Source organism: Centropristis striata, chromosome 19, assembly GCF_030273125.1.
Source record: "Centropristis striata isolate RG_2023a ecotype Rhode Island chromosome 19, C.striata_1.0, whole genome shotgun sequence".
Taxonomy (NCBI): domain Eukaryota; kingdom Metazoa; phylum Chordata; class Actinopteri; order Perciformes; family Serranidae; genus Centropristis; species Centropristis striata.
Genome location: NC_081535.1, coordinates 7,931,152 through 7,952,212, shown reverse-complemented (window position 1 = coordinate 7,952,212; position 21,061 = coordinate 7,931,152). Strand labels below are relative to the sequence as shown.

General features: G+C 37.7%; 2 protein-coding genes across 2 annotated transcripts in view; one reads left to right on the top strand and one right to left on the bottom strand.

The window, feature by feature from the left end:
• Positions 1-21,061, top strand: part of LOC131992705 (coxsackievirus and adenovirus receptor homolog) — a 98,412-nt gene that overhangs the window by 15,302 nt on the left and 62,049 nt on the right. The window lies entirely within an intron of this gene.
• si:ch211-127i16.2 (probable flavin-containing monoamine oxidase A) overlaps positions 1-21,061 on the bottom strand; it is a 50,649-nt gene that overhangs the window by 8,954 nt on the left and 20,634 nt on the right. The window contains 4 exon segments of the mRNA XM_059358622.1: positions 889-989; positions 3,462-3,548; positions 4,854-5,012; positions 18,312-18,412. Of these exon segments, the coding sequence (XP_059214605.1) occupies positions 889-989; positions 3,462-3,548; positions 4,854-5,012; positions 18,312-18,412 (448 nt within the window).

Here is a 21,061-nt window from a genome sequence, read left to right as displayed (position 1 = left end):
AGGCATAATCACTCCCACGACTCATGTCAATGATCTGTAGGCACTGGGTGCTAGTGAGTAATACCTGGTCGGCAAGCAGCAGTGCAGACATTGTTTCTATGCTATAAAAATAGCATGATCATCCAGCAACCACGGACAACATCTGTCAATGATACAGTTTACTGAACGACAAACTTAAAATGTAGCTCTTGAAAAGATTTATGTTAAAGATTTAGAAACTGCCAGGCCGATTTACTCAACTACATTCCTCTACATGACCATTTGTTGTGGCATCAAATGACTTGAGCGGGATTAAACCTTGTCATGTGAAAAGTATAGTAGGATACATACCATAACTACATAAATAATAAATAGTGTATATAACTTGTGGGGAATTGGCACAAGTGCATAATGACTATAGAATGACAAGAAAACCTGATGTATTATCATAAAATCAGGCCAAATATTATATATAATATATATGCCACTGCAGATGACCTCTTGCCATTTCTTTAGAAGTGGACTAATGTGTATCAGCGAAGGCATAATCACTCCCACGACTCATGTCAATGATCTGTAGGCACTGGCTGCTAGTGAGTAATACCTGGTCGACAGGCTGCAGTGCAGACATTGTTTCTATGCTATAAAAATAGCATGATCATCCAGCAATATCTGTCATGCTGGCATCTCATGTGCAATGATACAGTTTACTGAACTACAAACTTAAAATGTAGCCCTTGAAAAGATTTATGTCAAAGATTTAGAAACTGCCTGGCCGATTTACTCAACTACATTCCTCTACATGACCATTTGTTGTGGCGAGAACCCAGAGGAAAGGTGACTCTTTTGGGTCTAGGGAGAAGGAAAGGTGTGATGCTGTGGCGTATTTGTCATGAGTGGGGTGATTACCTGCCACAGGGCTTCCTCAGGCTAGGGTGGTAATACGTTAGCAGACCCGGTGCCATGACATTAACAGGGCAGCCCCCACTGTACTCCTCCTTAGCCCAGTCCTGTAAAGCAGAAAAGTTAAATGACAATAACAGTGTAGTATTTCATGGTACACTTCAAAAGCCTGGCTTTGTTTCAATAAAATGGCACTCCCTAAATCTCATCTAGTCCAATTTTATTTGATGGCACAGCTCATGAAAGCACAACGTATAGCATGGACTCTGTGGGGTCCCCTCTCACACAATACTGGGAACTGCACTAGTGGTCGACCCATATGGGTTTTTTAATGCCGATACAGATTATTTTGACATGAGTCTTAACCGATCCCCGATATGTGCTGCCGATTTTTTTGGCCTTATTCTTGGCCCGAAAACCTGATGTATTATCATAAAATCAGGCCGAATATGTCCCTCAACACTTTAGCATCAATTTAACAGCTTTTTTCTCTCCACTAAGCTCTGGGTTGTTGTTATTGTGTTCTTTAAAATGATGCTCCCTCTGAGTCTCTACAAACTGAAATCATGATGTCTCCCCTAACATCCCTGCCTTGAGTTTCCTGAGGGCAGTTTCCCTTTTAATCTTGCCTTTCAACAGTGAAGTGAGGAGTCAAGGGACTAAAGTCGTATGTCTGCATGACTAATGTGCTCTTTCATGGTCTAACAATGTATGCTGTGAATCATTTAATGGAGCTAAGTATTCTGTATAATGTGTGGTACAACATGAGGCATGCAAGATATCCATTGTAGTGTGTTTTTATATTCCAGTAGTAGTGCTTGTAGTAGCTCATGTGAGTCTATAATGGGCAGTTGTGCTCCGCCCTCTCTCAGCACCATGCTAATCTTCTTGGGATTTAGTGTAATGTATTTTTCATGTTTTGGCATGAAAACAGTTTAAGAAACGAGCTTCTATTTTTGGAGTTACTACTAGCAGGCATGTAGATCAATTGCTGCAGCTGCCCATAAGGGGCACAATGTGGAAAAAACACAAAGTCACCTCTTTCTAGTGCCTCTATGGAGCCTTATGTCCCTGAGCTTGGGACAGTTTGGGATTATAACATCATTGTTAATTAACGAGTACTAACTTGTGGTAATAATAATATCTGTGACATGTGTCTGTATGTTTCCATGGCAGTTCTTTTTGCGTGTGGAACATGTTATTCAAATATGCTGATGTGGACCACAGATGTTTAAGTGGGTCAACGGTTGCATTGCTTGAATACAAAATTGGAGTTAATAGAAATGTGATTATCACAGGTCATGCCAGACCCATGTTGTACCCCCTGTTTATATTATAGAGACAGACCACAATTAAGTCCCACCCAAGCCAGAAGGGAAAACAATGCATTGCTCTCCCTTGACTTTGTATTGTGTGAAGGTGCCTCCTTGTCAATTCCCTCTGCTAGCAACAGGAAAAAAATGTATACTGTGCAGAACTGAAAATCTGAGCATTTATGAAGACAAAAGTGGATAGGACAATAGCATCAGCATGAAGAATGGGAAAACTGTGGGCTCGTGACACTCCATTATGTCTGACATTATGTGTGCAAGCAAAGTTAGTCAAGTTACGTTAAAGCATTTTGACAGTATGCAACTTGTGTAATAGTGGGATGTGGATGAATCAGAAAGCTATGCAGCATTTGTTTCCAAGTGTATAACTTCATAACATTAGCTTGCTAACAGCTAACTTGTCCTCTCTAGCAGACAAGGGGCGCTAAAATAATCCTTTGAGTGCTTAAATCTAATGTTTTAGCTATCCTTCTGTTAGCATTTCAAGAGTTGGTTGCCTATCGTGACGTTGATTGTTAACCCCTCCAGCAGGCGTGGTTTTCAGAGTATATTGTGTCTCTTTTGTGTTGTAATGTTAGACTTGGAAGGCTGTAGACTACTCGCATACAGGGTTCGTACGGGTGCTTGAAATGCTTGAGAATGCTTAAATTTTAATGTTGTATTTTCTAGGGTTGAAAAGTGCTTGGATTTTGGATAAAGTGCTTGAAAATGCTTGAAATTCTAACTGTTTTTCATGCAATCTGACTATAGATAATCACATGTTCAATGAAAAAAATAATTCAATATTGAGATTAGCAAACTGTACTTTTTGGTTGTTAAAAGTGTAAAACCATCGCTGTCGGTATGGTTGAGTGAAATTACCCCTTTTAGCATGTAAGTACTCATCCAAAACATGCAACTTACAACCATTGTAAGGTCCTGGAAAAGCTTGAAAATGGACCTTGAAAGTCCTTGAAAAGTGCTTGAATTTGACCACTCAAAAAGTGTATGAACCTTTCAAATATTTCTTTCAAGCTCAAGCTAACTAGCAAATGTTTTTTTAGCATCTGGTTTTCTCAGTGTACATAACACTACAATAAGTCTAAATCAATTGAGTTCAGTTTTACTGACAGTTATGAAAGCTTTTAATATGCAAAAGGGTTTTCCACTCTGTAATCTATGACACTTTGCAATTTGGCACTAAAAAATTCAGCCTCAGACATTTATTATTGTTTTATTACATTAGACATCTGCCACTGAACTACTTACTTTCTCTTCATAATGGATGAAAGACTCGGCCTCAGGACCTAGGTATTTGACCAAACTGGAAAACACAGCTTTTCTTCTCTCCCCAACCTGCAAACAGAAAGAAATGGCTTTGCCAACATGGAACTTACATTACAGTCGCGCTTCACCCTGAAATATGAAAGCAGGCTGCTAAAATATGAATACAGATTCAAGAAACCAATCCAAGCTGGACAAAGGAAGCGGCAGTCAATTTGAATAACTCGAGCGTGGTCAGCACATGCTCCTGGTTGTATTAGTTCACGTGGTGAGTTATCTGCAGAGCAGCTGAGGCCTGAGGACCAAAAGGACAGATCACCATAAAACACACTGACAGATGTTCCAAAACTGGCTTAAGATTCCTCAACTGCATGTCCTTTTACCTTTGCTTTCAGCACATCCTCGTGCAATAATTCACAGCCAAAACTGATAGTCTGTTAATACACTCCTTACAGTGAGCTGGAGCATAGTGCCAAATTGCCTTTGATTAGAAATTCATAAAAAACAAAACGCACTGCTTATAGTGTCCGCTGAAAATTCTGAAAATTCAACAAAGTTAACCTCACCAAGTGCACCATACAAAAGCCCTATTTAAAAGTAACATTCTTGAGATAATATAAACAACTAAATATTCCTTAAACAGCACAAACAGTGTATAATTGTAACCTTGATGTCCACTCGCCTCACACACACCGACACTATTTTCCTCTCTTTAGCAGCGAAGTAGCAAGCGGAGGTTAATTATTTAGCACTTTGTGCAGCATGGCACAGCGGGGAGATGGTTACGCTTGTACGCTCTGTAGCAATTCAGGCTAATGAGTGAAATGCCAAAACAACACGAGGGACAAGGCTGGGCTTATTTTATTTTTTTTCAGGTGAAGTGAAAGCACTGGGCAATGTGGAAAATGTCAAATGTCATGTCATATTCACCTGCCAAAAGACACTGGCATTGAGTTGAAAACCACACTGTCCCCTTTTGTTTTTTTGCAATTGGGATTGTATAAAGAGTACATATACCTACATTTGAATTTAAACACACTATATAGATTTATTGAAAACATCTCACTATAACTTGGAGTAGCTCATGATAATGGAATATTCTGTGCTCACTATCCAGCAAACAACAGCTTATATCCATTATCAACTTAAATATAATTACAACACATCACTGTTATGATGCATAAATTTTGCATAAATTACATTTCTCATTTACCATTTTGAAGCATTATGAATTAACATGAGATTATAATGAATCACAATAAAAGTACAAACTGACGGAATGAGGCATAGCTGTGATACAAGCATAGAACGTGACATGTTTTAAATTGTAGATAACTACCAATCATTGCATCTGTCTACACATTGAAAACCCATTACCTCCTCGGAGCTCCATCGTGAGGCCTGCTGGCCGGCAATGAAGCCTACCAAGGCAGCGTTACCACTGGGGCTGGTGGCATCAAAGGTAACACAGAATGGACACTCATCTGAGGGTCCTGCCACAATTTCCCCAGAGAAGCCTTTCACCTTCCAGAAAGCCTGTAGAGAAATGGTGACAGTTTATAGCAGGGGTCTCAAACTTGCGGCCCGCGAGCCAATTGCGGCCCTCTTGACGATATTTTGTGGCCCTCACATTGATATGAAAGTTTAATGTGAGTTTTATATGAATGGCACTTTGTTTCACTTGTTTCTATGACGACGTTAAAAAAAAGAAAGGCAGCTGCTACCGGACCGTGTTGTAGTTACCGGAAGAAGTGGAAATGTTATTTAATGTAATTTTGTCTTTTTTTGGGGGGTAATTCTGTGTCTTTTTTATGTAATTTTGTGCATTTTTTGGGGTCATTTTGTGTCTTGTTTTTGGTCGTTTTGTGTCTTTTTTAAGTGATTTTGTTTATTTCTGTCATTTTGTATCTTTTTTTAGTAATTTTGTGTCTTTTTTAGTAATTTTGTGTCTTTTTTTGGTCATTTTGATACTGCCTCCAGCGGCCCCCAGGTAATTTGAGTTTGAGACCCCTGGTTTATAGCTTCATTATATATCAATAATGAAGCAGCACAAATACCAACTATTAAGTTCCCTTGCGCTCATATTATATCAAATGCCATCTTTTTCAGCAGGGGGACCTCTGCCCGACGCAATCGAACTACACTTGAAAGCTAAATAGATCCTTAGTGTCACACAAGGTTTCGCATTCAACAGGTTCACAATTAAGGTAATAACTTATAGCAGCAAAGCATGAACTGTTGACTATGCATATGTTAACATTTTACATTAAGAAAATGCCCTTGCCCTCAAGCTTTATACTGCAAGAAAGGAAAAATCCAATTGAAGTTGAGGTCAATTAACTGTCTTTCTCTGCCAGTATTCTTCAAGAAGCCAATGAATTGAATGATCACAAATTAGCCACTGTAATGTAGAATACAAATATATAATGTGGAACGTAACCAGTCTTTGCGAGACAGTTAATCTGCAAAACATAAGTGAGTAGAAAATTTAAATTTTGATGCTCAATCTTCTTATGACCTCTGCCTACACGTGAAAAAACTGTATCAAGGCAAAAAAACATGGTGGCCGTCAGTTTGTAAAAAAAGAAGAAGAAAATCAGGAGAATAATTGTGTACCCTGTATTGTGAGTTATATCAAATGATGAGTTGAGTGTATGTATAATATATGAGTTGAAACACCTGTTCCATTGTTTCCTGTGTCAGCCCATGCTGTCAGCATATGCCACTGTTCTATTATATTATACAGCTGCTGATGTATGTCAGAGCACCAGAAAAGCAGTCACTTTGTCATGTTTATGCCACATTACCCAGCTACTGTACCTGTACATACAGGTGGCAAATTATACGACACAACACTACATGACACAGCCAGTATGTGTTGCACTTTAACAGCAACTTGTCACCTAAAATAATAAGAAATGTAGACTATATTTAGATGCTGTCTCAACTACATGCATTGTGAGATCTGAAAGGAGACCACACAATGCATGCAAATGACTGTGAGAATGAGTATTGCGTATAATTTGCAAACTGATCTGCTCCTATCATTAAAGCAAACTGTTCATATGTGAATCAAAGGCAGTAGTGAACAATGAAGAAAAAAAGCATCAGGACAATTGTATTTTATGGAGATTAACACGGCAATAAACTTTTTTATGTTTTGTTTTTACTCATGATTTAAATGTTGATTGATTTCCTAGAAGCCTAGCTTTCACTATCCAATTCTGTTGGCCATCGGTTACGATCTCCAGGGAAAATGAAAGCTTGTCTTCCGGCACAAAACGAAAGATGATAGCCTTTACTTATAAAAGGTGATAAAATAATAACCAGGAGGCTCTGTCATCTGACCATGAGCAAACTCTTTATTGCCTCCCACATTGGCAACGGCAACACATTACAGCTTGGCTTTTTCTCTTCTTACCTCTCACAATTTAAAGCCCTAGACATATATTCATCACTGCTTACCATTTTACTTTGAGGGAACGCAACTGTTGTCAGTTTCAGTAAATTGCTGACTATTTGGGGGAAAAATATAGTTATTAGCTACCACATTCAACCCATGTGGGCCTACAACGCCCGGAAAAAATGCCTGTAAAACCTCTAGGCGATTTTAGAATAACCCCCTAAAACCTGAAGGTTTTATGAAAGTTCAACGTAAGTGTCAACACCTACTAAATAACAGATTTTTCAGCCTCTGTAGCAGATAGAAATGAAATTCAAAAAGTATTTGAGAGCTTATAGCTGTTTTATCTGAGCTCCCTCCGCTATAGTCGTCTTCCGCCATGATTTCAAAGTTCTGGAAAAGTCCCATGTTGCATTGCGACACTCCCACATGTATTCTGATGCATTTCATTGACCAAGAGACCGAAAAAAGGTGGAAAAAACTACAAATACTACAAAACGATGTATCCGCTTTCCCGGCGCCCTCGGTTTTAATGGTAGAAATGCGATAATGCTTTCCCGGCTGAAATGGGTTAAGCAAAATTTCCTGTATTATACATTGTCTAATAGAAGTTTTCATAACCGCACATATAGGACTGCATATACACCGAAACAAATATGCCTTTGATAGGCCAATATCAGCCGCTAATATCTGTCAGGCTCTACAAAAAAGCTTTCAGTAGCTATCTACAGGTAGTGGAAGTGGCAGATGGTGGAATGACTAGAGTACTGTGGAAACTCAGACACTTGATTTCCTTGCTGTTCTCTGACAGAGAAGGCAAAGAGGGCGAACAGGAAAAATGATAAAAAGCATTATTTCTACTAATGTTGCCTACCGTCTTTGACTTTATCTGGCTTTCTAGTTCAAATGGGAAATTCTTAGTTGTTTCTTACTTTGGGCACTTGCCAGGCTGCTCACAGTCGTAGCCATGTGTCCTGTTTTATACAGTCTCTGGTCTTATGTTGTTCGTAGTTTTGAGGGGAACGGAAAACTAAAGACTAACTAATCAAGACTGTCTCGGTGAGTTAATGTTCCTGTCAAATTCGAACAAAGTATGTTTTATGATGACACACACCTGCACAAATTTATCAGCAATCTTTGTTTAGTGTGCAGCTGTGGTTCTACACTTCCCAATACAAAACACGTAGTTAAAAAAAGTATAAAGTTTAAGGAGATTTGTATAAAAGTAGCAAAAATTGTTGACAATGAGATATATGAACATTGCATGTTGCTTTTAATACATTTCATTCAGGCAAGATGTCTATTTTTAAAATTAAATGACCCTTCTATGGTACTTCTGAAGATGGCATGCGACCTAAAATGTTATACAAATGCCTCATTAAATAATAAGTATTTGGCTCTCTTGCACACGCTATGTGTAGACTGCTGGCACCCTTGCAGCCTCATGTAATAATAAGTGACTCTGATGAACTTGCAAACAGGGCAGTACAGGCTGTTTGAGCGACTCTTTGACATTTGTTACTCATGCATATATTCATTTTGTGACTAGCTTAGATACTACAATATATTATGTCATCTGTTATACCGGTTGAATCAACAATCTTTGTTGTTTCTTCTGACCATTATGTGTGCATTTACATTTGCATATGCATTAACATGCACACCTACGTCTGAATGAATATGTATTAGAATGTGCATTCATTTATCTCTTCATGCAGATTTAGTTATTCTTCAACACTGAAAGGTGATTGATGTAAGTGACAATTACCTCAATGTTTCAGACTGAAACCTTAACTGTTCCATCCCCGTGTCACTTTCCTTTTATCTTAAATAAATACCGATTTGATGAATAATCACTGAATAAATTAATTCTATATTCCAATTGTCTCCATTCATCTTACCTAGTTAATAGTTTGAAGGAATTTAGCTGAGATCACAAAAAAACAACTACACTTACAGTAACACAGTAGAATTTGCACTTTCCCAGGTACTTTAAGAATAATGAAGCATAGCTTTTGCATCATTTATTTTAAGTAGGAAAGCACTCTAAATCTCATTAAATTTAGGACTCTTTTCTTTTGTTGCTTTCAAATGATTTCTTTAGGACCAGACCCTCTTTCTGCACAGGACATCTGTCCTGCCAAAGAGTGCTGTCGGAGAGGATAATTTGAGTAATCAACCAGCGTGAAGTATGATGGCACACCTTCATCCAACTCTAGAGCTCTGAGGGGAAAACTTCCTGGCAAAACACTGTGTGCTGGACAAGGTGGTAGTTCTGCTCACACACCACCAGTGTTCTAGTCTCTGCTACCTCCCTGGTCAAAATTGCAACATTTCTGGACCTTGTTCAGGCAGCCATGTATTGACTTTTTTTTTTTTTTTAACTCATGGCTAGACGCCCGTTGCCATCTTAACTCTATGAAGTCTTGGGCTATTTTGTCAATTTTTTTTAATCCTTTTCCATTCTGCCTGTATACATCACTTTAAAAAATGTTTAAATGCCATGTTGGTATATTTTTTTTCAGCACGACCTCACATATATGACCTGATGATAATTATTTCATCCGGCCTTACTGGATCAACATTTTGAACCCAAAAGAAACAAAGAAAAACTAACATAAAATGTGATTTTCAATCAGTTTTTTAAAAAACTTCCAAATCACGATCATGCTCAATGAAGAATCTTAAATGTTGGAAATGTGAACAAAGGTTGCAAATATATAAAAGGGTTACATCCAGTTCTATATTTTTATACAACATTTATTTGACCTTGTCTCTAGTTTTACTTAGTATATCATCATCAAACTAAAACTGGCATGGAATTTCTAGCCAGTTCTTTAAAGTTATGCTAGGGCTTGACGCTACTTTGTTTTTCGTCTGGATGTGATGAAGAAGTAATGTTTTGGCGCTTTTGGAGACTCCAGAGGGTTAAGCCTGACTTCTCGCCACATAACAATCCATTGCTTTGGGCTCCTTCAGGCTATAGAATTTTGTTCAACCTTTTACATCCAGACTTCACATAAGGTCTATAATGTTGAGATGATTCAGCAACTGTAGGCATTGCCCCAAATGATCCAACATTGGGGAGCGTTACCAGAGTTAAGTATAGATACAGATGTGATGCCCGGGCCCGAGGCTGTCTCTAAGGACTTGGGTCCTAAGGGGGACAAGATCATGCTTCTACAATTGTCTCCCACTGTGGAGAAGATAATGCAAGGCCAGAGTGCAGACTCAACTATTTATGCTGAAAATGTCTTTGGCTTGCACAAGTGATGAGACAAGAGTGTTCCAGTGAACTGCTCAGTCAGCTCAGCGTTCTCTTTTATTAGATCTTCTATGAGAGAGGTGTCTGCTGCCATCTGCTATCAAAGTGTCTATGTGATTTCATGTGGTCATGGGTTTTAGCAATAGGTTGGGTTTTAACCACTCTGCTCTGAAATGTTTCAGACAGGAAGGATGATGGCAGTATCCAGTACTGAACGCACTCTCCCCCCCTCAGTGTGCATTACTGGTGGTTCTTAATGTATTTTTAAAGGAGCTGTATTTGTACATAGTTCACTTCCTGCTCTAGCCTTTTTAAGGCTAAACAGGCATGTTTGCTTTAATATCAGCTAAAAGCATGACTGAATTGCCTACCATGTCCACTTGAGTGATATTTTTTATCTTCACTAGGCATTAGCCTGTGGTTGAGTGTGTGTGTGTATCCGCCTGTATGTAGCTAATCTAGTATAGGCTTGGGCAGTATCTGTGTTGTGGTTAGGAATGGGTACCGAATTCGGTACTTTTATAGGTACCGACCGAATTCCGTCGGTACTACCGAGTACTGATTCATGTAAAATCAAATGGTACCATGTTTCGGTACCTAAACGGCGTTACCTTTAAACTGATCATTGATTTCAACCTGTTTTCATTTGACGTCTTTGATTATCAGCCTTCGTCTGCCTCCAGATTGGACCTTCCTTACTCCGTTTGCTCTCTCCATTTTTCTGTAGACCAGTCATTAGCAGCTAGCAACTAGCTGCTGCATCTCTGGTCCTCCGCTAATACTCCGCTCTTCAACTCAGGAATATTACCTGCCACTTTACTCCAAACTGCCTACCGATTCCCAGGTACCGGGTATCGGTACCATATCGGTTCAAATGTGAAAGGTACCCAATACCCATCCCTAGTTTGTGGTATGTTGGGATTCTACCACAGGTGAATCTTGGGTTCATTTGTGGACTTTAACATTTGTGGACTAAATGAAACATTTTTCTGAGTCAACTCACAAAATGGCAGGTCACCTCCATTTTGTCTCCTCTCAAGAAAGAACATTTCCCAGAGAGAGTAGAGGCAACGGTCAGCGTGACAGAAGAAGTTGGTACAACAAAAATGGCGACATCGGAGATAATAAATAAGGAGAGCCCCGTCCGCGTTTCAGTCAAGCGTGTGGACTTATTTCAGATTTTTTTTTAACAAGGAAGGGACGTATGAGATGGAAATGACACATTGTGTTTTCAAGGAGTGCCACATGAAAATAAAATACACGGGGAATACAATGGACTTGCGGGCTCATCTAACTCGCCACCACCCTGAGATCGCATCAACAGATGACGGCAAAGCCAATGCTACATCAGCACTACAGAGAAACCAGCCGACACTGGACTCACTGAGTCCGACAAAACTGCCTCCCAACTCAGAATGCGTGAAGAAACTAACACAATCCATTGCTTTCTTCATGTGCAAAGACTTGAGGCCATGCAACATTGTGAAAAACGAGGGTTTTAGCTACATGCTAAAGACTCTGGAATCCAGGTTTGTGACTCCGCCCCGACGTTAATTCACGGACTCAGCCGTATCAAAGCTATACACAGCAGTGAAGCTTGAAGTGGAGGAAAGTTTGAGAACAGCAGATATACTTGCGATAACTTGTGATGCGTGGACGTCACAGGCAGTAGATTCATATGTTACTATAACGGCTCATTATGTGACATGACAGGAAACGACTGTCTCACGTTGTTTAGACTCGAGCAGTACGTGAAAGTCACACCGGAGCAAACGTTGCACACCTCCTGCAAGATGCAGCAGAAGAATGGGGGATAGCAGACAAAAACAACTGGTGGCCGTTACAGACAATGTTGCTAACGTTTAATTCTAATTTGAAGTAACTTAATTCCTCATTTTCTGGTTGCTGAAGGGTTTGCAAAATTAATTTTCAACAGTTACAACTTGTATTGTTGAAATGCTTCAATTGTTGTTGAAGTCGAATTGTTGTTGTCTGACTGAATACTTTGTTGGTCAGTCTGTGGGTTTGAATTGAATTGAATTTTGTGGACACAAAATGCAGTTAAATCAGTCATTTAAACAGTAAAATTGCAATTTATTGTATCGCAATACTCACCATATCGCAAAAATGCTTAAAATCGCAATAATATCATATCGTGACTCAAGTATCGTGATAAAACGGCATCGTAGGGCCTCTGCTGATTCACACCTCTAATGCCTGATCAAACATGTTTTCAGTTAGTTTGCGTTTCCTACCTTCGCTGAAGAGCAGAGCACAGCTACTTCTCTAAACTCTCTCATTCAGAGTCACAAACAGTTCTGTGTCTGTCAGACAATCTGAATGAGACACTACCAAATCAGCAGAGCAAAAACATTATGTGATAGACTTTATTCTCCACTTGTCAGAACACACAAATATGGACTATGTAAGAAGGGACAACATAAGTATTTGAAAGCCATACAGAATGCCCAAAAGCTCAACTGTGGGTTTTTGACACCATCAATCAAAGCATAAAATACAAAAGGTAGAGCATACAATTTCACCAGAATACAGGAAATTAAGTGTTTGATGCTCAAAATTCTCAAATGCCACTGTTTTAAAAAGCAAAAGATAAAAAACACTCTGTCTCAATAAATGGCAAAAAAAAAATACGAGCAAATGTTTCATGTCGAAATAATTGAGGCTCTCACCACACTGTGGATTCATTTCTTTAGTCCACTCTTTCATGCAGACCTCCTTACAACCAAGTCAATGCCATTTGTGGGTTTTCAAGCATGAACAGCTTTTCTCAGGTCTCTGAAGTACTTCTCAAGAGACCTTGGCTGAGGTGAAAGGCCTGCAGATCAGTGGGCTTTATTCCTTTCAATAATGTTTTTAAGTTAAGTTGCTTTTGACTATGGCCATGTGCTTATTTACCCACTAAACTGAAGCTTAGCACAGGCAGATCTTTGTGAAGTGGGGGAGGATTGGTTGAACTAAAGGTAGTGTGCTTATTAAAAACAATTGATAAAATGCTATAGAATGAATAGAGCAATTTAATGGGAATGCTTTTCACAGCTTTAGATGCCAAGGATAGTAGGGTCAGAGTCTCTAAGTAAGACAGTATGAGAGGGAAGGCAAGAATGTTTTGTGGCTCTTAGTCATTAGAGGGCTTTGTTACAGGTACACTAGTGCAGTAAATACTAGCTGTACAACATTGTCAAAGTGAAACGATGCAACATCTAGGGGTGGGCGATATGGCACTAAAAGTTTATCATGATATTTCAGAGTACTTTTGCGATAACGAAATTCTTGACAATATTAAAAAGTACTGAAAAATATATAGAAAATATGATATATATGAATAAAAATCATACAACAAAATAAAAATCATAAATCTAAATGTAATTTAAATTGCAAATCTCAACAGTTGACAAATACAAAAAAAATACTCTTGTCTCTTGAGTATTAGCAAATAATAAAAATAACCATTTAGGGGGTCTGGGAGAATATTTTTTACATTTTATAGTACAATATGATCAGTCTCGTCCACTTTGAGAGCTAAATGTGAGCAAACACCTCACATAACATTTTTTCACAGTCAACAGGGCTTTCCACTAGGACATGGAGCAGCCAGACAGTGTTGAAAAATAGCTGGCTAGGAGGGTCGGGGGCATTCCCTCTGGTAATTTTTTTTCATAAAAGCCCAAATTTAGTGGCCTCTCACACATGAGAGCTATAGCGGTCGCCACGGTCTAGGTAATTATTGGGAAATCCTTACGCCACTACGGAATGTTGCCAATTTCATGATATGCATTTTTTTACCCATAAAAAAATATACCGGTATAATCATGAACGATACGATATGGTACACCCCTAGCAACAGCAGTGGTGAAGCTTCCATTGACGCAGGTGCATGCACAGTCGAAGGCTGATTCCAAATGTTTACCCACAGGGATAAATTGTATTTAAGTACAATACTTATGTATGGTACTTGTGCATTCTACCACTGTTGTATTATTCTTCCGTCCCTTCTGTATACCATTACAACCCCAAGTACTGTGTTAACTGAATTTAAAACACCAAATATTCAAGTCAAATGTAGTAGGAAAGCTATTTTACCCACTGTTAACTTTTTTTATTTAACATTTCAAATTTCAAGGATATCTGACTTTTTCACTTAACCACAAAAGTTTTGTTTCACATTTTTTCTTCAATTTCTAAAATTGGCCTTAAACTTTTCATTAAAAGGTCTTATTATTATTATTAAAAAGTATAAAATCTAACTTGCCTTAAGCTGTAAGAACCAACCAAACAACCAAAATATGTTTTACTAATGCCCTACAATTCATTAAAAATACAAAACATTATTAAACTCCTGGATTCCGTTTTTAAGTACTAAATTAATACACAACATATTAGTCATACACCATGAGGGAAAAATACAACATATCATACCAGTACAAAAAAAACATCCTATAAAGACAAAAAGACATCATGTGACTTTTGGCACTATCTTCCTCATAAATGTCCTGAAAAATTCACCCACCACAACAGCAGATGGCACCACGGGTCAATTTAATCTAATTGTTTTTGTGACAAAAGCCACGATGGCTGCATTCCCATGAAAAACATGCTCACACGGTTTAAAAAAAAAGAATAGTGAAGGATCACTGAATTTTATGATGTAAGTGTTAATCAGACCAAAAAATGATGCAAGAATTAGCTAGCGCACCACATGGTCCTGCAGGCTCACTCCCTGCCTCTACCAGACTACATTTCCATTAAGTTAGCGACTTGCTGAAATTCTTTATTTTAGTTATAAATTATTGTTTGATAGCTACATTTTGGATTTGCGAAACAAAATCCATTTTAAGGTTGATGGTGTTTTTTGTATATTTTATTAAGTTTTGGCAATTTAACTTCAGTCATTGACAAAATGACTGGCAGGTATGCAGTTGTATAGTGTGTGACTTTTATGGGCTGAAATATGTGCCACTAGAAACTGAATTTGAATTATTTATATTTGAATTTGAATTGCTTAGCTTGAATAGTTGTATTGAAAAACTGAATCTGAATTGTAATTTGAAATTGAATGTATTAGTTTGGAACTGAACATTCAGTTCTCACAATTCAATTTCAGTTCTCACAATTCAAATTCAGTTTGCAAAATTCAATTTCAATTTTCTGCCACGAACATCCGGGTAGTTGAGGCAGAGCTATCGAGCGCAGATACACAGAGCGCCTCTTCGGCCAATCAGCACCTCCATTTTGTCTTGTGACATTTGTTGTCACCTGGTTGCCACTCGCCACTAAACAGAGGAAGAAGTTAGACTGGCTTGGCCATGGATGAGGCTGGGACAAATACCGTTATGGAAGTTTACAATGTATTAATTCGTTATCCTTAACCGCTTATCCGCATTCGGGACGCGGGGGCTGGAGCTGATCCCAGCTGACATTGGGCGAGAGGCGGGGTTCACCCTGGACACGTCTCCAGACTGTCACAGGGCTGATACATAGAGAGACTTTAGTTTGCTGGCGTCCAGATATTTGGATTCAGTCTAAGTGGATGTCAGACACTTATAAAAACATAGTAATTTTGTGTCATCACATGATGTTAAGCCTTTTGTTCCTCGGAAATAAAATGCAAACATTTACACTCAGTATTTGGACACTCATAGTATATAGTTAGTGTGAGTGAGTGACTTTTAGACACAGCCTTTGTGACTCTGCCTTCTGTTTGTTTCAGCTGTGCATAATTACATTTGACAGTCTGTATTGACCTGTCTATAAACACTCGTTGTCACTCTTGGCTTGATTTCACTTTGCCTTTATCAGTCTGTTTTACTTTATCAGTCTGTTTTACTGTATATTGCTGCTATTCATTACCTGTCATATCTCAGAGGAGAGTACTCATCCACACTGCTAACCTTAATGCCTTTATTTTTCACCATGCTATTTTTAATGTTCAAGCACTGCATGTTTCAATCACATGAGCCCTGCTTCTTGTTTTTACACGTTGCACGTAATATTCACAACTACTAAACTTAAAAGTTAACTGAAGTCAACTCTCCAATCACGTAAAACACGACTAAGTGAGAATATCAAATGCAGTGAATTCTAAATCACTGATCAATATTTGTATGAGTTTATAATCCAAATGGATCTTGGCAAGACACCAAGGCACATATCTCGGCACTAATGACTTTGTGTTGATTACAGTAAACAAATTTAATCCATTAACAAGGTGCACAAGCATTTTGATAATTAATTGTGTGGTTGTTAAAGTGCAAAATGAAAAAGATTAAACAAATCAAATTCCATGTGCTAGAAGCTCTTTTGTTCAAAGGTTTAATCGAATAAAGGACTTGTGCCAAAGGAGTTTACTGCTTTCTGCTACAGGCTTCCTGTTTTGTGAAAAAGGTACACAATTAAATACTTGAAAACAATTAAGCTGGCCTGTGCTGATGTGACTGCTGGGAAGTATTGTTGCGTTTTACATGAAACAAATTGTTGCACACTTTCTGGTCCTGAATGACAACTTGATAGTCTTGTATAAGGATCACTTTCAATTCAAGAGCCAGTTCACTAAATTTGCAACAGGAAATAATTTCTTCTCTACTATATTGAAACAAACAAACATTAATGCATGGGTTGCAACTATGTTAATACATGTTAGAGCCCTGTAGGACTTAAACAGCAACAGTCAATTGTAAAATGAAATGCAGCAACCATTCGCTTGTATGTAAACAATGTTAATAAAATTACACACACACACACACACACACACACACACACACACACACACACACGTATGTATGTATATATATATGTACATATATATGTATATATGTGTATATATATGTACATATATATATGTATATATATGTATACATATATATACATATACTATACATATATACATATAGATATGTATATATGTTTATACAGTACAGGCCAAAAGTTTGGACACACACCTTCTCATTCAATGTGTTTTTCTTTATTTTCATGACTTTTTACATTGTAGATTCTCACTGAAGGCATCAAAACTATGAATGAACACATGGAATTATGTACTTAACAAAAAATGAAAATAAAGGAAATGCATTGAATGAGAAGGTGTGTCCAAACTTTTGGCCTGTACTGTATGTACATATATATATACATATATATGTACACACACACACACACACACACACACACATATGTATGTATGTATATGTGTATATATATGTATATATGTGTACATATATACATATATATATATATATATATATATATATATATATATATATATATACATATATATGTATATATGTATATAGATAAATAGATTACGCACTTCTTCAATCAATGCCGGTCAGTTTTTCATTTAACAAAAACATGACCTTTTCCTACTTTATATACAACTGGGAGTCATGACAGAGAGGTAGAAATGGTCTAAACCATGGCTTCATTTCACAAACAAATGGGTCAGTATATTGATCATTTCAAGTAATGGTGGAAAGATCAGCAACCTGCTCAACAGGGTATTAAAGTATAGGAATGCCATTTGACACTTAATGCGCTTAAGTACCACTCAAGTGCCACTCAAGTGCCACTGCTTCCTTAGTTTGGTTAACAGCTTTTCTTACTTGACTAAGAAAATCTAAATGAAAATGAATGGACATATATTTTCTCATTTCATCTACACCGTGTTCAGAGATAAAAACAAAACAAAAAACTGTTCCTTTAATGCTGAACACCTATGTATGCCTACTCTTTTCCATACAGAAAATAGATCAGAAATCAATAAAGAATCGATAATGGCATTGGTATCACTAAATGTTATCAATTACCATCCCAATCCTTAGTATTGAGTTTACAATGTAACCCCTTACAAATGCTGCTTTCTTTGGACCATGAATTGAAATCATTCTTCATGACACCCCATTGTAAGTATGGCCAATTTAATAATCCACCATAGCCAATTTTCTTCATAAATTAAGTCCACTTTATTCTTTATGGATGTGACATCAACAACATAATTTAGAGATCAACCCTTTGGGCAACAAAGATATATAAAAGCTGCAACAAATGTTGAGATGACAGAGAATGATTGTTTAAAATGAACTTTTCTAAATTTGTGTCTTTATAACATTACTCATGCAAACGTCTGTTCAATTGAGATTTATCTTGTGTTACTCACCGTCTGGTAGGTGATAATGAATTTTATCATGTGGCCCACAGGCATGTTCTGGGTAAGGAATTCTCTCTGGCTGGGCAGGGCTGGCTGGTAGTCAATCTTCGCTGTAGGGGAAACAACAGTACACCATGAATCCTATTTTTAGTCCCATTCAATCCACTGTCCTTACTGTACTTTACAGTATATAGCCTATAACCTGTCGGACAAAGCTATGCTTTATTCAAGAGAAAGAGAGGGGAATAAAAGTAAGTGAAGTCTAATAGCGCAGTTGGTTTAATCCCTCTATTGATCAGAATGGTTTTAACTTGAATCATTGACTTGCACTAATGGCCTCTCAAAGAAATCCCCATGACCTAATACTGCTCTGGCCGGTGCCATGCTGCAGAGTACTAATCGCAGCACTTACATCTGTAAAAGCTCCATCTCACTGATGTGAGAGCAGTCAAGTAACTTCATCAGTACCGTTAGAGGTACTGTACGTCATGCATGCAGAGGAGCCAGACTGTTTCTCGGCTCGCGCTGGCAAGTGAAGCGACATCTGGCCAAAAGCCAGGCTTTTAACGAATGAACCAGTGGAAGATGTGAAACATCATTTAGAAACTGTCAAGAGCCTGTCAGCAACCTCAAAATAATGCCCTTAATGCTAAACAAAATTGATGAGCCCGAAGCAGTAAAATTGAGAAACAGTGACATGATAAGTGGCTCCAAACTAATTTGACATGGTCACTTAGACGTCCAAATGACAGCACTGTACACATGACATAAGACCTGTCAAGCAGTGTCGTATCCATAAAGCGGTTTGTTTTGCCATCGAAGTTGATCGCAGAAAATGCCTTCTACCTCATTATTTGTTAAATCATTGATGGCTAAATGAGACGTATTCAGGCATCTTCTTCTATTTTGAACACTAAAGTGTTCTGCAGTGACAACACTGTCATCCACTCTAACATGCACAAAATGTGCTGTGACACTTTCGTGGAACTTCACCACAACTCAGCATCGCAGTTAAATCAAGATGACATGAATAAACAGGTTCAATGGGATGCCAGTGTATATAAGTAAATAAATAAGATTTAGCACACCAGTCTGGGACTATATGCCCTAAAGGTGGCTAACTGATGAATAGGGACAGAGCCCTGCTTGCAAACAGACATCAGTGACAAAATAAGACTATTGTCATTCTTTACTTTCTCGCATCCAACCATTCCAGACTTGTACAAAGCTTTTACTTTTGGCACCCTCTGAAAAGGTGGCCTTAAATTACAGATCTTATCCACAATAGGGCTTGGCATCTGAACAGGGTAAATACAAAGTAGTTACTCTTTGTCAATAAAACTGAAGGAGGTACTTGGAAAATTGAGGAGAAAAAAAAACTTTCACAGTTTCGCATCTCTTCAAACTTCACTCTCAAGCATACAAAAAGTGACTTGGCTTGACACTTGACTTTTTCTGATGCTAAAAACTAAATAAATGATCTGAAAAGCAATGCTTTTAAGAGGGTTTGTGACAGTCTAGCATATTCACAGTTTTAAGCCATGCTGGTGTTAGTAGAGCCACCTCTCCAGACTGAAATATGGATGACATATTTTACAAAAATTATTAGTGCCCACTGCCCAGACTGTCATTGGCAGTCCCTGGTTTTTCATTTTGCCACCAGCAGGTATCTAGACAAACACCGTATGGACTGCCATGGATGTTGGTACAGATATCTCTCATGCCAAGATGATGACTTCCTAACAATTTGGTAAATGCTTTTCCTCCAGTTGACCAACTCGTTGACATTTGTTTTTTGTCTCAACAAATTGTGGGATGTTTTAACATGAAATTTGGTACCACAGTCATGACTCACTCAGGATAAATTGTTATGACTTTGGTGATCGCCTGACATCATCCTTAGCTGTTCTTGCTGCATAGCAAATGTTAGCATGCTCATTAACCCCTGGAGTCCATCTATTTATTGAAAATACACGTTTTATTTACAGTAACAACTTTATTTATATATTTAAATATATTATATTTAAAATGTGAATTTTCTTTCTACAATGAAAACTATTACTATTTTTAATTTACATGCAAATAGACTGTTTTGTAGTTTTAGTATTTATTATTATTTCTGCTGTTTTTGTGTGTATAAATGGTTTTTTTTAAATGGTACATTTCCATAGCAACCTGTGTCTTTTGTTTGTATTTTCGGTTCCTGACAGCTTTATACTTTGTTAATTAAAATAAAATGAAAAACCTGACTGATAGCCAAGTTTGTGTGGAGAAAAAGGAGCCATGCATGTGATGTAAGGACAGACTGAAGGATGCTAAACAGAGAGAGAAATGAATGCATAGGAAGTTGACAAATTTGAACCAATATCTCCTGGACTTCAGAGGTTTAAATGGTGAACATGGTGAACTGTATAATAGCTAAACATCAGCATGTTAGCATTTATTATTGCAATATTAACAAAAGGAAAAAAATGATTAGTATATCCATCCCATGATTCAGATTTCCTCAAAAATTGAATGGGTTCTTCGTTGACCCTTCCAAGTTACGAAAATTGAACCAATAGTTTTTTCTGTAATCCTGATGTAAAACAAAAAACAAACAAATCAAAAAATTAACATAACCTCCTTGGTGGAGATAATTATATCAATTATCTCCATGATGCCAATCAGTTTCCTGAAAAAAAATGAGTCAAACAGTTGCTTCTTTATCATTTGACCACAGTGGATAAATGTGCAAGTCAAACAAGGACAGGGTTTAT